Source organism: Haemaphysalis longicornis, unplaced genomic scaffold, assembly GCF_048455015.1.
Source record: "Haemaphysalis longicornis isolate Haplotype H1 unplaced genomic scaffold, Haemaphysalis longicornis Haplotype H1 scaffold_9, whole genome shotgun sequence".
NCBI lineage: Eukaryota > Metazoa > Arthropoda > Arachnida > Ixodida > Ixodidae > Haemaphysalis > Haemaphysalis longicornis.
The window spans coordinates 71,736,630-71,756,052 of NW_027526460.1; the positions used below are offsets into that span (position 1 = coordinate 71,736,630).

A 19,423-nucleotide genomic window follows, 5' to 3' on the forward strand; every position below is an offset into this window, starting at 1 on the left:
CAAAAAAAAAAGAAATTTAGTTATGTATAAATGTGTATATCAGGGCATGTTCTATCATTATTGAAGTATCTAAGTGGTGATGTATGTAACGAGGTGCTTGTTTCCTTCTAATTGATTTGTGTTTCAGTATATGTACTTCAAGGCTGAGAGGTGCAGTATAATGCCTCATGATTTCTCGCGAGTCGTTTGTCGATTTGTTTCATATTTATTAAGGTATGTAACCTTTGTGTATGTTCGGGGCAGTCGCCTCGTAAAGCCGCCTCTACCAGCAGCTTCCTGCGGCTGCCCCCTCCTTTGTTAAAAATAAAAATAGGCTTTTGATTTGAAAATTCAACCTTTTTATTCGAGAGATTTCGTGTTTTATAGTGCCTTCAGCGCTTGTCCAACAGTAAACGATGCTTTATTTCTTGATGTAAAAAAAACATTTTCAGTAGAAATTTCACTTTTTCCACTGAACGGTGTGTATCATGAAGTCGACAATGACATATCCACAGCAGGGCCTTAAAACAAAATATTTTCTGCTGACTAGGGCTGCTACCATATCAGAGACAGCGCGTAGTTATCCTGTTTATCGCTCACTTTCATAGATGGCGTTACAATAACGCTGAGGTAGCAGTGTTCGCACTTTGCTTCTGGTCGGATTATATACCTGCCATATCTTTAGTAGGGTCGATAGTAATCGCGTCTAAAAACATAAGCTATGACTCCAGAAACATAGTAACGTAAGTGGCCGTGTCACTTTTTTCAGTTGGTCACCATTGTCTCAAACAAGTCCAATGCTTCCGGGGCTTTGTTAGACAGTCTGCAAGCCGGCAAAGTGCCACACTAAGTACTTTGATGTTTACGTGTTCGTTCGGAACTTCCGTTGCTTACCCTACCATTCTTACTGCTACAAATAATGGTCCCTTTTTTAAGCGCAAACAGCATGGTGTGCAAGCTTATAATCACGGTTCAATTTGCGTTTGCTTTTGCCGGCATCAGCCAATCGCACAGTTGTACATGTTACGTCATAGGTTCTAGTGAGGGAAATGATAATGGATCGCACGACTATTTTCTTTTAGGGGCGAATCACTAGGGGCTCGGGCTGTCGACGACTCCTGTCGTCGTTTCATATATTCATGTTAATAAAACATTCCGACACTTGCTTTCAAAAGCCTCGTACTTGAACGTAACGCGTATAAAAGAACACACCGGGACACTCATTTTGCAACGCTTCTGTCTAGAACGCTTCCTGCTTCAGACACCAGGCTATCACAGCAAAGCTCTAAACCTCTACCCCAACTGTTTCATCTCCATGGGCAAAAACGGCAAGGCAGCAAGAATACTCTTATTCGCTGCATGCTACGCCGCTCCCCAGATTTCACGTTATTGCAGATGACCCGATATTTTTCCTACTTACTTAGCGTAATTGAGTGAAGCTCGCGTTAAGGGTGGAGTCAGCGTTATTCTAACCAGCCAGTCTTTTGAATGAAACAAACTTGCTTTTTATCTGCATGGCCCCTTTAACCGAGAGCCTTCCCATAACTCAACCGATATGACATCCGCCGCGCATTCCTAAGCGTTTTCGTGCGTTACCCGAGGAGCACATTTTCCTCCCCTCTTTAGTGTTCTTCAAAGCTTTCACAAAACTCCCTTGCTACAAGGCAAAGAAATGACGTAATACCACCCCTATGACGTCCTTGGTGTTTACTACGGCTGAGTTTTTTCTATGTTTATTAGACAACCTCCCCACTCCCTGTTCTTATTCGCTTTGCATTCATACGCGTTTGTACGTGCGGATGCAGGCAGCCTTTCCTGTATTACATTGTTGAGTCCCTACTGCTCTGTGTCCTTAAAGGAGAAAAAACTCCCAAGCATTTCCCCGAGGGTGAACATGGTTAAGTGCGAATGCACGGGGTGATGCTATGAGGGGGAGTAAAGTTAAAATCCGTTGGCATTCGCCCGTGAGCGCGCGCGAGCCGACCCACGGAGGTCTGGCAGTTTATCGCTGCATATATAGGGGGGTACGCCGCGCCGAGCGCGCCGAGCCAGGTGGCTGAGAGAGGAGGCGAGCGCAAGGGGAGAGGGACAGCGACGCACGGCAGCTGCAGCCGAGCGAGGGGGAGAGGAGAGAGTGTGACGTCATGGTGGAGAGAGAGGCGCGCGCAGCTGCTGGGGAGAGGAGGCGCGCTGTGACGTCATACCATGACGTCACGGCGCGAGGAGAGGTGCGGGGAGCGGCGCGCACCCGCGCAGCCACGGCGAGGAGGCGGAGCGAGCGCGGTCACGTGGTGAAGTGACGTTACCGCGCCGTTGCTACCGACGCTCCTCTCCGCTCCACGCCGTTGCTAGGGAGAGGAGGACTGCGGACGCCGCCGCCGCCGCCGGCGGTGGAAGGTTTGGGGTCGCTTATAAAGTGCATTCGCACTTAAAAAAGTTGAAACTTCCGTTCTATAAAGACACCTTCGTGCGGTATTTGTAGAATTGTGTTGCTATTGGAACAAAGACGTCACCACATGAACGTCAACTCTTCCTTTCAACAGGTTTTCTTCTCGCCGACGCTGGGTATGACGTATGGCTTGGCAATTTACGCGGCAACGTCTACACTCACCACTTGAAATATTCAAGGTCAGAACGCGCGTTCTGGCAATTCAGGTGAGCTGTGTTTCTGCAGCCGTACCTAGGGCCCTAAAAACGACACGCTGGGGTAAAATAAAGAGGGTCGTTCATTTCGTGGAGAAACAGGGCTGGTTTTAACAACTTGAAGGCTACCGCCTTCCTAAACAGGATGTAGCCTAAACTCAACATTTATGACTCTTTCAATTTTGCTTTCACACCCTCCCAAATACTTCCGACGCATCCAACAACTTTGTGTACAGTTGATTGCAAAGCTGGCTACAAACAAGACCCTGCGACCTGTAGTTCGCACTACTCTAATTCCGTAAAAAATAAGGTATCATGTATTGCCTTCCTTAATAGCATTGTTATACGCACACAAAATAAACAGGATACAAAATTAAGCACGTTACGCCATCCCACGTCTTCCTTCAGGAATGTAAACACTGCATGAAATTACCGCTGTCTATTCTTAACGGTTCTTTCTTTGCACTGTTGAAGCTAAATACGCCAGCACAGCTTTGTCCCGTTTTTTATGCTTGGTTCTTTTTTAACCATAACAAGGATTACCTTTCTGACTCCGCGCGCGAATAATTGAGAGAGACGTCACCTGACCAACCACTTAGTTATGCTTGGTAGGTCAGCTACGGAGTCGGAATCACTGTCGTCATGCAATCTGTATATGCTACTTGACCAAAGATGTGCTCTAACTTGCGGGAATTAACAATAAGAAGATTTACTGTTCAATCAGAAGTTTTGGCTCTAGGAACACCTCGTTATTTGCGTTGATGGTACAGCACTCACACCGCCGCTGAAAAGGAGTATTTTTTGCTATATCGCGTAAAATTGCCGCTGCAATTCACCTTTGCTATACACAGCCTGTAATCACTTAGACTTTGCATGAACATGTATCGCATTCCAAGTACCCCAAGGTGATCGGGCAGATCCTACTCGCGACATTCGAAGTATAACCCGAAAATCTTTCAAAACTTCAGTCCAGCGTTAGCACTTCCTGCTGACAGCATCAACCCACATGACGCTTTCCTACGGCGCTTATTGTCCTAGCGCCTTTGTGTTATCACCGCAGCTTTAGTCTCACACTTACTGCCACTGTTTTTCTGTCTCATGTGGTAACACCGCTGTGCGCGCAATGCCCATATGGTAATAGAATATGATGGCTGCTGCAAAATTGTCGGATACTGATTCGCAGCATACAACAGTTGGCAATCTCGCTCTACGAACACACTACTACCTCGCCTGTTTTCTTCTGGAGTTTTAGGGTTCTGTTGGGCCCGATTGAAAAACAACTTCGTAAGGTTACTATGTAATAGTCGATGGGAGCGAGCAAGCTTCATATTTTTTGCGAACAATTTCGCTTGTGCTCATGAGCAATTGTATCTACGAGAAAATATGTAGCAGATGTCTCTACACCGTTTGATCTTTACGATGTCGTTAAATAACTTTTATCAGGTTGTACAATGAGGTGATTTCTATAAGGCCCAACTTTTGACTGCTGGGAGTACAATCTTGAGAAGAAATGTAAGCATTAAAGCTTTCAAGTTAAAAATAGGCAAATGATTCGCGTCGTAGTTGACGACTTGGGATAACATACACCAGGTGGTCATCTGCACTGGGCCGCAAAATCTCCACGGAGGCACATGCTTTGGCCTCCATTATGAATAGAGCCATATAGCGGCGGTGATATAATCCAGGTCTCGTACTTAGCAGCCGGAGGGCTTAGGCACTGATCTACCCTGAGATACATTTCGCAGCGTTCATAAAACTCCCCTTGTTTCGTAACTTGCAAATCATATGACGTCATACTTGAGGGGGGGAGTGCTGCCATCAAAGGTGATATAGCTCATTTGAAGGAATATTATATATAAAACCTTATGAAACCAAGTGTACTATTGATGCGGGTGGGCGGAAATCACGACCATTTAGGTTTTCGCGGCCCGAGAATGTTCAAATTTGCCAGTTTTGAGTATGACCATTTATGCCAGTAATGAGTACTTCCATATAACCAGAGCATGTAACGTGCCTGCGGAGGTAACGTCTTCATCTTGGAAATGAATTATACTCCTTGACACACCTTTAGACCTTTTAAAATTTTTCCAAAAAATTCGAACTTATTTAATAAACCAATGAACTGCGCACTTTCGAATAAGCTGTTCATCAGTGTGGTTGTTCCTAAAATTCAAAATTCAAATTTTATGTGCCTAAAGCACTGAAGCAACAGCTGTGCCACGGGTTCCGCTGTGCTGGAGGCCTAGGGGTTAAGATCACGTGAGAATTTTAACACGCGATGAAACTTTGACGCCTCAGGATATCACTGTATTCATTTTTCACGTGATTTGCAGCGCAGATGAACTGGCGGAGTTCGATACAGCGGCCATGTTGGACACAGTGCTTAGCGTCACGGATCAAACGGCACTATACTACATTGGATTTTCCCAAGGAACTCAAGCTTTATTTATGCTGCTTTCGGAGAAGCCACAGTACAACAAAAAGGTGAAACTACCTTATGGCTTATCAATTCAAAATAACAAAAGAGCCTACGTGTTTAGGGCATACGCAATGAAAAGAACAGCTGAAGGCCTAAATTTCGCAATAGAAAGACCCCACAAAAAATATATTTATGCCATAATTTAGTAAAGTTGTCTTATAACATCTTCTTCGGTGTACATATTAACAATGAACAGAGTGTTATTTTCTAAGTTTTAATGAAGAACAAACAATGCAATCGGTTAATTACATATTACAATGCGAGCTGTACAGCCATTGCACAATCAATGATGTACAATGGCTGCTAAATCCCGTTGTTGAGATGCAAAATGTAATACACTACAAAGGTATGCATCACCTTGTCCCTACCAATTATTTTAGTGCGCCGTAGACGTCACACGATAGAAATGACGAGGACGAGCGTTCAATTAAAATTTTTCGCGACATCTTTTAAGGTAGATGCAAAACACAGCAATGCATTAAGGACAAGTTTACGGGCCACTTAACGAAACAAGAGGGTCAAACTTCTTTCGTAGCCCTTCAATGCCTGAATGCATACAGGTGCTCCATTAGGGCTCAGAACTACCCTTTTGAAAACAAATTCTGCAGCCATGCCTAACGTGCGTGGTGCATTCTCTGAAGAAAAAATGTGTAGTAAGTCATTGATCCTCACTGTTCTGAGGAGGCCTCTAAGCGCACAAAATAAAGTAACTTTAATGGAGTTATTCTGACACTTTACGCTTTTCGCCCTGTTTAAAGGTACGGTGGGACACGAAGAAAAAGTGAAATGGTTTATTGATATTGTTACCAGATTTTCTGAACGTAGGCGGCTGACCAATAGAAGGAAAAAAACATGTCTGTATGGTTAAATCTTCAAAGTGTACGGTAACTCCACGATGTTTAAAAAAACCTATTATATTTAACATGCTGTCCTAGCCCTTGTTCCAGGACAGAGAACGGTCTTCACGGACACTTTAAGTTTTATTACCACAGAATAATATTCAGAGGCACTTGTTCGATATTCTGAGGCAAGAAAAGCTGGCTTTGTGAAGGACGACCAGCAAAATAAGGTGTATACTTCTTGCTACGCTTACCATAACACATCGTTTTTTCCAAGAGTTCGATGAAGAGCTTCCTGTGCAATGCCGTGCTTCTGCTATTTCCCACAATGCCAAGTTTATTGTTGTCAAAATGCTTTAAGAAGTGCAGTACACTTTAGCAGCATCGACGACAAAAAGGTTTCCGACAGTAAAATGTATTTACTAAGTCTAATGTGAAGGCTACTACATATCAACTTTCCTCAGTTCAGGGGTCTTGCTCCCCCCTAGCCATTTCAACGCACAATGCTTTGTTGTGCGAAGGCGAACTGAGACACAAGAGGGGACAAAAGAGGCATTTTCCGTCGTCTTTCTTCTCGCTGTTCGCCATCGCGCTGTATCAGTGTACTATGACCAATTGTAGCGACGACGAGGTACAAAAACAGTGTGGGTCTTAATGCTGCAGGCTGTGGTATTGAACAAATTTTTAACCACATTATTTCATTGAGATTTCCTTCGCGGCCGCTCAGGATGTGTTATAATTTTTTACAAACACCCGCATGCGTAAACAACACATCTGTAAGACAGCAAATGTAAGCCCTTGTGAGTTTCTCGGCTTCGTTTCCTTAATGGTGTATAAATTGTTGGTGGACCTAGTGGCATTGATGCTGTGTTGGCTGCGGGTAAAAAAATCAGGGAAGTTTGCGCTCCCGCGCAATACTAGAGTGGTGACGCGGTTGTAGTCCATCATTTTCGGACACAAAGTTCGCATTACTACCGTCGTAGTGTCGTGGTTGACGTCGGCGTCATGGCATTTCAATGAGCTCATGTTGAGCGAGGCCAGAGCGAACTCGTCGTTTTTGTCAACGTATTTGTACGCCACTCTGCAAGCGCGAATTCTCATCTCCAGCGGATGCTTTGCACTCCGAGCCTGTCGAAGCGCCGGCCTCTTGCTGAGCCGTGCGAACCATCCGCGGTCGGGACATGTGGAGTCAATGATCCCCGACAGCAGCTTCGACATTCAAATCGCGGCTCTTGTACGGCACAGAGCGCATGTGCGCGACGACACGGGAAGGAGAACGACGACACGTGTCGTTCTCCTTCCGAGCAAGTGTCGCCACGATACGGCGAACACCCGCATTTTTTTGTCGGCAATGTTGCGAAATATCATTAAGTGGGTATGCTTAGCTTGACGAACGTGCGCTCGAGGAACGTGTGCGTGACCACTCGGCCTTTTCCTGGTATTTTTAGCTGCGGACACCATGCACAAATGATTTGTTCAACAGCTTCGCTGTTAAAAGTAGTCATCCGCATTTGCCATTATTTGTACAAAGATATCTGCCAGGACGCTTGCCACGGCTCTGAATGAGCGACTCCGCCTCTTGAAAAACATGCAAATAAGACGGCTGAACTCTGTGCCCAGAATATATTTTTGCGTTAGTTTCAGGGTTAAAGCCAATATGAAAACGTTTTGTTGGAACAGAAATATTCCGGCGAAGTTCAGTGCTAAATTATAAATATGGCCCAAAGGCATGCTAGGGAATGAGAAGAAAGCAGACATATAAGATTAAAATCATTTGCCTTTTCGTAGTAGTGGTGCCGACATTGAATAGCGCGGAGTGGCATTTATGATGTCGTATACTGTGCGAAGTAATTTAAAACCCCATGAACTCCAAATACCTTTGTCAATTCGCCTCCTCTTGGCTTTGCATTGATTCATTGTTTCCGTTTGTACGGCTATACCAAGGCCTGGTTCATACGCTAATTTTTTTACTATTTTACCATTTCTTGAACCCTGAGCCCGAACTTACGAGCATGCATTCCCTATATGCTGATGCAAATCATTTGAAAGCTGCCAAAGTGTGCCCAATTGTTACGCTTGCCGAAGAAGACAAAAATGGCGGTTTGAAACGGGTTTAATGGCCGAACACTCTAGGCAGAGATAGAAAATTAACGAAAATCACAAGTATATAATGTAACTAGGAACAGCAAGTTGAACAGTCAAAGCAACAGAATATAGGCACCAAATGGGCATTTTTACATGGGGAGTGTTGACGAGAAACAGTGATGAATAAATAAAAAAAAATGTTAGGTAAGTTGAGTAAGGGTATTTTATCCGATGCTTAACATCGCCGCCGGGGTTTACAGAATTTATTAGACCTCCTCCAAACGGCACATAATAGCCCAGTCGTCAGCTTGGCGCACAAAATTTATACTTGATAATGATTGCGTTTTCCTTGAGGACGCCGCAGCACGTGTTACAGTGCCATGGTACTTAGTGTGCTCTCTCGTCATTGCATATTTTACCATTTTCTGGGCTGTAACTTTTACACCCCAAAAAATATAAATACTAACTGCACCTTTTTATTCACGTCCCAAACAATAAAATTGGGCCATGTGTATGACTGAAAATGTGGCACCTACTCTCTGCAGATAATACTGTTTATGGCTATGGGTCCTATTGCTTATATTGGACATCTCACAGCCCCGCTTTGTCGGTTGGGACTGCCATTTGCAGAAATAATAAAGGTGAGTAGTTCGCATCGAAAATAACCCTTGTCTACCTGAACGAAATTTACACAATTTAATACTGTTTCGTGATTTCAAATTGCACATATAACGGATATAATTGATATAATGGAGTGTCAGTTGTTCTAGAAACACCAACTTGTGGAGTTGCTGCTTGAATACGGAACATGCCATTTTAATGGTTTAAGGGACGTGTGGAGATTTTGCTGCATAGTATAGACCACGGGTCGGCAACCTGCAACGGGGCGCATGTAGCCCGCAGGGAAGTATTCGGAGGCTTCCAACACAACATAACTCCCCTCCCCTTGTCACCCCCTTTCTTGCTGAACGCTGACACGGTAATTCTAACCTCAAATGGCGTTAGATAGGAACAAAGCAAGATCGCTTCCTGCGGGCTTGCCCCTCCCCCCATCTTCACACTTAGCCAAAATCCCAAATGGACGCCCGGCCCTTGCCGTGTCGGCTGCATGCCCCTCGGCCCTCCACCTCGAAAGTTTGCCGACGCCTAAAAAAACCTGTACACAGCAATTTAGTGTTTCTTGAAATGTCTGATACTGCTATTCAAACATAGGCGGCCCGGCGTTTGCTAAAGTTTTGCTCCAAAAATTATGGTCCTGGGCATACAGAAAAGCCGATACCAATTACCGCGACTCAGGATAGTAATGCTAGTATTGTTAACTGTTTACTCGTAACTTCCAATAAAACTTGAAGTACCTGCTGGAGCTTTCCGTAAATACTGCTGTCTTCTTGCAGGCCCTCGTCCAGTGGTTTTTCAATGGAGCCTTCTTAGTAAACACTATCCTGAACAAGCTTTTTTTTAGTGCGCTGTGCGGCGACGAGGCTACAGTCGGCATATGTGTCACTTTCATGCAGCTGGCTAATGGAGTCAACTGGAGCGAGTTAAACGTAGTAAGTTTGATTTAGATGTTTCCGAAAACTACTTTTGTCTGTTTTATAAGATCGAAGATAACAGGTCCGAGAAGCTGGACTTCATGATTACCATTGCATAAATACACACAGAAGCTCTAAAGTATTGCTTCAACCATTCACACCCCCGAAACTGCCCCGCATGCCGTTAAAGTTTGACTAACTGTACTCGGAAGACTCAGAGATTTAGTTTCTGAACAAATTAAAAAAACATTGCAAACTGCCGATATTTTTATTAGGAGAAAATGATCGTTCATTTGACTTAAACCACTAAATTGAGAGGAATATACACCCATTAGGTATTGTGATGTTATGGTGTGGGTATAACGGCGTCACAAAATTTAACATTGTTAAACATTGTTGTTATTACAAAACAATTAAAAGATGAAGGAAACACACTTCAAAAAAGTACGAAGCGTGAACAAAAAGATTGAGCCTCTATTGGCTCAAGCAACGTAAAAAATTAAAGCCGTTCCACTCGATCTGAAAGCTGTCGTAAGTACAGAGCAGTTATTCGACAGAATGAACTGGGGCGTCGTTATCCGCTCACTATTACCACCCATCACGCTCTTCGTCGCCCCGTCTCATTCCTCTCCTGATGAATTCAAAGGAGGTTTGTCCAATGCCTTCCAAATTTCCCGCCTTCCCAGGGCTCGCGCACACCCTGCCTGAAACTGCGCAAGCGGGAGTTGTGTTCTTTTTGTGCTTGCTTTTTCTCCAGAACGTGCCAGCGTTGCACTGCCACTTTTATTAGCTTACTAAGATAAAAACCAACCAAACGAGTGTTCCTAACAAAAATGAAAGCGGGCACTGTCTGTTAATTACGTATATTTTGCCTGAAATATTTTTTTCAGTTTTCTTTGCGATAAACGACGGGGAGATGTATGACAAGCGCCAGGTGTTCACGAATTTCGAACGCTTATGACTATATAAACCGCTTGGCTTTCGAAGCCTCTCTGGGACACCGCAACCACAGCCGCTACGACGCAACACCATAGGGCTCCACTTGGGTCTACCGAGCGAGTTACGACGACAACCCGAGCCCCTAAAGACTTAAAACAAGCGCCCAAAGTACACACCTACCAATAATCTCACGCTGGCGCGCGAATTCTGCCAAAGCGCGCAAATTCTGCCACATCGCTGACGCAAACATATCACAAGTTGAGACAACAGCAGCATCCCCGCATTTTATTCGATAATTCTTTGTAAAAAAATTACTATTGAAATATATATGTCCACTATTTTTTGTGTATTCCGTTGTTCAAAGCAGACTCAGCGAATTCTAAAAGTACAAATGCTGATCAGTCGCTACTTCGGCAAGGCAGTCAGCTTTAACAACTACCAATTGAAGAGGCTGCGCCGACCTTAAAACGTGTACCTTCAAGAACGCTTTAAGTTTACAAAGCTGATGTCACAACCATTAGGCATGTCTGTATGGCACACCGAAGCATAGTGTAGTACCTACCATTTATTTCAACGAACCTTAGCTTTGGAATCCCTGACCACGGAAGCGTGAGTATAAAGCCTAGGTTAAACAATAGAATATTTCTTTTCAATGGCGTAAAGCTTCTTGAAATGTTTAGTAAATTTTGCGACACGTCCGGTGTTTATCCCAAAATACTTGGCATGCATTCTACTGATCTTCGAATGAGCTATACTGATCTCGCATGTACTCTAGTATCGGTGCTTACAGCCATGTACCTTGCAATGTACTCTACTGGCCTTGAAAATGCTTCCGTTTATTCATTACTAATGCATTCCAAATGCATATTCGATTGGTTAGACGTACGTGTTCGCTTTTCTTGTTGTTTTGTTGTTATTTTTGTTGTTGTTGTTGCGCGTAACTTTTGCCTCATCAGGCGCACATACGTCATACATTTACATACACACATAGCTCCGACGCGAACGGCGACATGCCTTTCCACTTATTGGCCTTTTGACTATCAATCGGATCTTTCACTAGCACTTTTTAGGGGCGAGATTCCGCACTAAGCCTAGTGGCGATATGTGTTTCCTTCGGAAAGAAGCTCGGTTTTTGTAATCGACATGTCTCACATTGCGTTTTTCCACGCTTGCGGGACGCCATAAAATTCCGGATCCTAGCCACACACTACGCTAAGCAGTCCGCGTAGGTCATCTTCAGCACAGGGATTCACAATGAATATTTGAATGGAGAAAGTGTGCAAATTCGGCGAATGACAAATCGGAACATATGATTTGACTAAAAGAGGGCACATGCGCAGCGACAACACGCATGGCGGGAATGGCGTTTTGCATTGCGCATTGTATCTCCACAGATTTTTTTTTTATTTATTTCAATTAGTTGGCCCGACGCGTGATTGGTCGAATTCACGTATTAGGACACTTTCTTGGTCATTCTTGAGCATTGTGGTGAAGACGCGCCGCGAGGATGATGTAGAGTGAAACTCCGCTTCAGAAAAAAACGGCAGATTTGATATAGATTTCTCTAAGCTGCGCAAACAAACATCCTACAGTTACTTTGCGTCCTGAGCACACCGAAAGGGTTCTTGCTTGTAGCGGCTCCCATATGTGCCTCAAGCGGTTTATTTTCAGCGTCTAACGGCTCCCTCTCCTACCGGAGCCGCAACGCTTCCTTCTCTCGCCCCATCGCTAATCACGGTGGCGTGCACAGCATAAACACATATAACTGAGTATCAAGCCATCTGCACCTCTTCCGCACTCTACCACTGCGGAGATGGTCGAATGCCGACATCATGCATCTTCTTTCTGTTGATTGCTGCTATTCGATCCCTCCCGATAACGGTTGAGCGTATGTTTCGGAGTTCATTTGCTATCGTCCTTGCCCTCTCCCAAAGGCCAAAGTAATTTGTACGGACAGTCAAGCCGCCCGCCGAGCATACCAAGCAGGTAGGATTTCGAGACAAGCGCTTCGGGTTCTTCTCCGGTGAGCCCCACAGAAGCACGTCAAGATCATGTGGACACCGGCCCACTCTCCTTTTCGCGGGAAACAGAAGGCACACGCCTTGACCCGAGAATTCACCTACCGGGCACCGCAAGAAGAGTCGGAGCGAACCTGACAGCCCCTCCTCTCAAACGGTGGCATTATCCAACATTACCTACTAGCGAGAAACTGCACCCACCAGTCCCTGATCAGGCAACGCAAGAGCAGGAAGTCATCGTGAGACCACTACAGGCGAATACCTACCCACACCCAACGCCGCTACACGCCATCCATCCTAGTCTTTATGATTACCTATGTGCTCACTGCTAAGCCCCAGCCACACTCTACCATATGATCTGGGAATGTCAAATGAACCCAGATCTTCCCCTCAATTCCCAATCCTCACTCGATCAGTGGGAGAATGCGCTGGCCAGCTCCTGTCCTGAAACGCAGCTTTTGCTAGCGCAAAAGGCGACGACAAGCGGCCGTGCCAATATATTCATGGACTGAAGACCCCGACCACAAAAATGATGCTTCCTTCAACTCTAAATAAAGCCTCTCTCTCCTTCTCTCTTTCTTATGCGTCAAGGTGCGCACCGGTTGTTCTCTAGACAACAGTACCAGTCCCTGCATACTGTGAACACATTTCACAAAAATAAGGCTAATTGTGTACTTCAAAAATAACGCGCGTAAAAACGCTGGATACAAACATGGCATTCTAATAGCAATATTTTAAAGGTAATTTTAATATCGCTCCTTGTTCGCTCTGGCTTCCCTCAAGAATACCTACTTGTTTTCTTAGGGCCTGTTTTTCTTACCATATCCGAAATTTATTCGCATGTTTTCTATTGTCTGTTTTTGGGTCGTTTATCACGCATACTATACGTTTGATTGCAGAGCCGCCTTGCAGTTTACTTAAGTCATAGCCCTTCAGGAACGTCGGCAACAAACGTCGACCATTTCGCTCAGGTAAGTTCTGCCACCCTGTTAATTAACGCTGGTTCCCTGTACAGTACTCTAAGCATATATGCATAACGAAGTAGCTGGATTTCAAAGTACACCAACATATATGAAAACACCGAAAGAGCTCTCAGTTTTTATACTGCGAACCATTTGTGGTAAGTTATAAATACAACCCTTCTCACAAGTTCACTGGTCTTGATGAGGCATTTTCGAAAATCAGTTTCCTACTTGTGCAAGGTATTTTTGGCCGTCTCAACAAGACTTGTGGCCCCTAATGCTAGTCCCATCCCTGAATTTTTTTTCTTTCTAGCATTATTTGCGCCTGTGTACGATTTTGGCAGGTTAGTTTTAATGCGCCAATTTCACCATTTAAAATTTAAACTTGTTCGAACTCATCAGTTCGGCTGTACAGAACTTATGTTCTGTACAGCCGAAAGAGAGGACAATATTTATTATGTGTCGTCGCCCTAGCGTATTCATCGCAAGGGATATGTCCTTGAGTACATTTTAAACCTTTATATCTAAACTGAAAAAAAAATTATGAATGCCCACGCCGGTGTTGAAGGTTAGGCTTTTTAAGTGCGAATGCACTTTATAAGCGACCCTGAATTCCGTTGACCGCCGTCCGTCCACATAGCAACAGCTGCGGGTGCGCGCGCTCCTCGTATTCCTTGGCAACGGGGGGAGATGGCATATACCCACGTGGGAGATTGGCCAGGAATCTCCTCGTCTTCCTTGGCAACGGGGGGAGACGGGCGCGCGCTGCCTGGCCGCTGACATGGCACATACCCACGTGGGGGATTGGCCAGGAATCGGGCGTGATAAGGGCTAATGCGCCCGCTTAAAGGAGGACTGACACGAAATTTCAAAGCTGAGATCCGCTCAAGCAATCAAGTACAACGACAACACAAATAGGTGTCTGTGCATGGCACATACCCACGTGGGGGATTGGCCAGGAATCGGGCGTGAGAAGGGCTAATGCACCCGCTTAAAGGAGTACTGACACGAAATTTCAAAGCTGAGATCCGCTCTAGCAATCAAGTACAACGACAACACAAATAGGTGTCTGTGAATAAATGCATCTTTCTTTCTTTGTAGTTGTGTGTGTGTGTGTGATCTCTCTTTCGCGAACATTACCGAAACGCGCAAATTCAACTCCTGCATTCGCACTTTCACATTCTTCCCCTCGGGGAAATGCGGGGAATTTTTTTGTTATTCTTATCGGTAAGAAGACACCAGAGTGCTATTACTTGACGCACAGGCTTATCAATATTTTTCACAGGAGGACATGCAGTGTTCATTTACCAATACACATTGATCACAGGGACAATGTTTTGAAGGCCCCGATAGAATCAAAGAATTGTACAAATCGTATGTTGCAACATAGGTACCCGGAGTCACATTAAACGCATTTTTGTCCAAGAATGCGTTTTCAGACATGTTATGGCTCTTGCATTTGTCGTTAGTCAGGTTATTTCTGGAACAACTAGGTATCCTGCAAGCAACAACTTTACGCAGAAATAAACCATCAATGCAATACACCCGTAGAAATATACGTAGCTCTAGGGCTGAGGCCCCATTCTTAGTAACTTTCAGTCATCACAAAGACAATGCGTTGACTAAGATTAATCAGCCAAGAGAGAGAGAACTCTCTCGAACGGTTGTCATCATCCCCTAATCAGCCAAATTCCTGTACACAGCCAACACAAATTTCATGTTTTCTATTCCACAGAAAAAAGGTATTTAAAATCACCCTATTGATTGAAACCGAAGAGTATACAACCGGAGACCGTCTTAAACACCTTTCTTACTAAACGTGGGGTTCTGGTCGCAGTTTTCGGTTTTTGCTTAAACAGTTTCGTTTGCTCTCGGATCAACTGCGGTTGTTTTATGTGGGCACCTGTTTGTGAGTTCGTTCTCAGGGCTTTTAGCCACTGCATTAAAGTTGCATGAATAGGGCCCCAACAACAGGCACAGGCGGAAAGAACGGCGACACGGAACGCATCGGTGTTTTCGTTCGTGCTTTTGTGTAGTGTTAATAACGCTGTTTTCGTCAAGAAAAACCGCATTAACTTTCCAAACAGCCTATACGTATACATTGTAGGTATGCCAAGTCTGTTTCCTACCTGAAATGCGGTTCTAAATGAGAAAATCACGTGACACGAGCTGTCATTGAACCTCAATACGAAAAATGTAAATAGGTACATGTGAAGCGCTTGCCCTCTCCGTGGAACCACGTTCTATAAAACTCGTGTTAAACTTGGTATAAGCTGGAAGGCTTCCGCCGTGAGTGACTTTTTTTTCAGAAAATGTAAGTGCATCAGGAGTTCTGTGTTCTACAAACGAACACAAACATTCACTTCAGCTTACTCGTGGTCAGTAGTAAAAATATCCTAAACGTACGTTCCTGGGAACTTACCAATATAGGAATAAGCGGCAAAGGAAAGGCTCACGTCGTATTACCTTGAACAAACACTAACTGAAGGTTAAAAGATGACGTTATCACAGCAAGGCTACAAATTCAGTTCAAAACGTTTTATAAAGCGAAAGTGAAAGCCAAAGTACAAAAAAGCTAATGCAAACAATTTTTACCTTGTGCAACCGCACCAAAGATTATGACAGAACTTTAAATGGTATTAATTGAAAAGTTGAGCTGTCAATTTCTTCTCTCGGCAACACTGAAAATGGCCACGGACATGACCGAAGCGCCACGGACATTTCGCGGCTTTTGCCACTGCGGCCGCATGCCGAAGAAAAAAATGTTAAACAACTGGGTGAGATATTTGAAAAACAGATAACGTAGCGACGATTTACCAGTTACTTGCTCGCCCAGACTTTGTGTTGTCCTAGCGTTGTTCCTCCGCGAAGAGGTATGACGGTGGGATATATATTTTACCATTTCCTTTTTGGATAAAACCGTTCTCTTATCGCTATGCCATCGCCCATCACGATAACCTTGAAGCCTTAAAGTTGGGCCTACGTACTGGTGCATTTAAATACCAGGGCTTAATACAAATACCGCCCATTTCTTATCCGTTGTATCAAAACAGAAAATTCTTATGACAGCCTCGTAAATGCTACAATGAATTAGATCATTTGGCCACCAAAAATATTTGTTAGCTGTATTCTCCTCGAAGGTGTAAGCCACAATGTTGTTATAAGTAAGCTTTACTTAACGCTCAGTCATTGCATTATTTCTCTGACCACTGGAATTCATTTTGCCATAGCTAAACCAGATGTGTACTTTACAATGATTATGTCGTCATACCGCCTGCCCCCTGCCATGGTTCCATCCGTTCATAGCAGAATCTTGTAACAGGTTACCCCATTACAAACTTAAAGGGTAATGTGATGAGCGAAGCATTAGATGGAACATTTTTGGGCAGACGCTCTTTAATTCGCCAACAGGAGCACCCCCTCCGGAACGAGTAGCAATTGAAGTAAAGCTTCGTGTCGGGCATTCACTAAAAGTACATATTTGAAAACAAATCACAGCTGAAAGAGACAAAACAGCACAGCAAGCAGAAAGGATAAGCGCTGGGTGAATGGGTCAGTGAGGTTAGCGGCCCGCCGTTCTGCATGTGTCATCTGCTTTATTGAGTTTTTTTCTTCCAAGACAAACCCGAGGTGTGCAGTGTATTGCAAAAAGAATACGTGCGCCCCGGACGCTAACTGTTTCACCTGATCTATTTATTTTTAATGGTATCTGTAAAAACGAACTCCTGCGCTCTGCCATCCTGCAAAAGTGACCAGAGCACGCTCTTCATTTGCATTGATGGCGTTTGGTTGTGAAAGGTCGGACAAGGAAAAGTACAGACCAATATTTACCTTTCGGTGTTCTGGTTATTTGATTTTGCTCATTATTCGCGTATTATTTTAACACCACGTGATGTGCCTTTTTTGCATTTTTTTGCGTGTAAATATTTTTTAAAACATCTCTGCTTATGACGGCCCACGCTACACTTCTGCTCCGAGGCGCTGCTTATGTTGCAGGTCGGCAGACGAATTTATACCACCTTGTGATATTTCAATTGGGCCGAAATCTCGGCTCATGGACGTTGTCGCTTTCCATCTACTTCAGAAAAACGTTCGTGGGGAAGGGTGGTCGAACCCCCTTGCGGTCAGCAGTAAACGGCTGATCCATTGAGCAACTCCGGCGGTCACACTTGTCAAGTATTGGCACTTGGCACGTCTGGGACCTTTTAAACAAATTATGGAATGCAAAATCTTTGCCCACATCGGGTGTAGGCCTTCGCCGCGGCGCAGCGGAACACTCTTCCAGTCAGTCTAAACACTAGAATGAAGTCGCAGCGCGGGAAGGGCAAAGTCGTTTTATATCGCCTGCAAGCTGCCGAGAATGACATTTAGTTTGGTCAGCATTGCACTCTGCTCGGGCGACCAGCAGGAACATACTATTGCTACACTGGTGCTGACTCCTTTCTACTGTTGCCACAAAGAGAACGTTACGAGTGTTTAAGTGGTCTGGAAGGAACAAGGCATGAGCTTGTACAATTTTGATGGTACGTAAACGAAAAAAGGCCTGAATGGCATTCACTGCGCAATATTAACAACGGATGGTCGAACTGTTTCGTCGTGAACCGGTAACCACTTTTTCCTTTTTCGGTTCAGTTCCGGTTCGGGTTCAGCGGGATCGAAAAATAAGCAGTGGCTTAGATCGGCTATGCCAGGATATACTTAGCGTGAGCTAAGGTTCAACTGGTTATTTATAGCTTTCCTTGTTGTCTAGGATTAGCTTGATTATCATTCTTACTGCTGCTTCAATGACACACACGCGCTATGCGCATTATGTGGCACATGTATATTTATCAAGCGGATCCAGCGCAGCGTCATCATTTGCCCCAGGGCTAAGCTAGTTCCACAGGCGAACGCCGGTGTTGCTGCGACGCACGAGCCATCGGTTCCACACCCCGCCACCCCTCTCATGATCATCAAGTGGACCGGGCCGCCACGTGCGGAACAGAGGTCGGCGAAGACGCTGGGTGCGTGGGGTGTGTGAAAGACGCCGGCCAGCGAGCAATGTTCTGTGCGCCGTGTGACGTCACTGCTCCTCGCGCATTTCCCGTACGGCTCTCCAGGAGCAACGCGAAACCGCTGAACCTCGGCGCAGTGTAGCCCACGCTACAAAATAACCGTTCGGATTCGGGTTCAGTTCCCGCAAAATAGCTCTTCGGTTTCGGTTCTACACCGTCATATAAAGGGATAAAATGACAGTAAAGGATAGGAAACGAGCGTTTTCGATTCGGAAGCAAGTAAGGGTTCCAAACAGTCTGTCTCGAAATAAGGAAAAGGGCGAATTTGGTTGGTCGGTCATGTGGGCAACTGACTACCTGGGAACGGCCAGTGCAATAGAAATAGAATGGGTCCTAAGACAAAATACTAGAAGAGACATAATGGTGAGAGACATAATGGGGTGGAATGAAGAAAAACCACAATTTGAGACCAAAGGAACTGTTCTGACATACCTAAAAGTAAGGAATACCCGTACAAGGTGAAGTCCTTCTTCCTGCAGCACACGTAAGTTTTCTGTTGAAAATGCTGCTGCTGATTATGATGATGATGACGCTGATCGACTCGCTTTTTTATTTCAGCTCATTCGCTGTAACTGCTTTCAAAAATATGACTACGGGATGCTGACAAATATGGCCAAGTACGGATCGGTGAGACTCATTTTTGTCGAAATGTAATTACAAAAGAAACGGTAACAAAATAAATTGCCAATTTATATCCAAGTATACAAAGCGATAATAATACATAAAAGTGGAAAGGGAAGTCGGGGCAGCAACAAGAGGAATGGGTGTTTATTTCGTATAAAATGGAAGATGGAGTTCATTAGCGCCGAGGACGTCCTCAGTTCTGGATGTTCTGCGCGCGCACGTGAAGCCACCTACTTCCAGGGGAGACTACCTTCGACTGACCTTCCAGG

At 44.7% G+C, this 19,423-nt stretch overlaps 1 protein-coding gene across 2 annotated transcripts in view; it reads left to right on the top strand.

The window, feature by feature from the left end:
* The window catches only part of LOC144151622 (lipase member K-like), a 28,556-nt gene that overhangs the window by 7,643 nt on the left and 1,490 nt on the right, over nucleotides 1–19,423 (top strand). The window contains exons 3-8 of one of the 2 annotated variants that reach the window (XM_077682736.1): nucleotides 2,523–2,634; nucleotides 4,956–5,106; nucleotides 8,571–8,666; nucleotides 9,420–9,575; nucleotides 13,414–13,485; nucleotides 19,089–19,157. In XM_077682736.1, the coding sequence (XP_077538862.1) occupies nucleotides 2,523–2,634; nucleotides 4,956–5,106; nucleotides 8,571–8,666; nucleotides 9,420–9,575; nucleotides 13,414–13,485; nucleotides 19,089–19,157 (656 nt within the window). The remainder of the gene's footprint in view (nucleotides 1–2,522; nucleotides 2,635–4,955; nucleotides 5,107–8,570; nucleotides 8,667–9,419; nucleotides 9,576–13,413; nucleotides 13,486–19,088; nucleotides 19,158–19,423) is intronic. The other variant, XM_077682737.1, reaches the window with a different exon arrangement.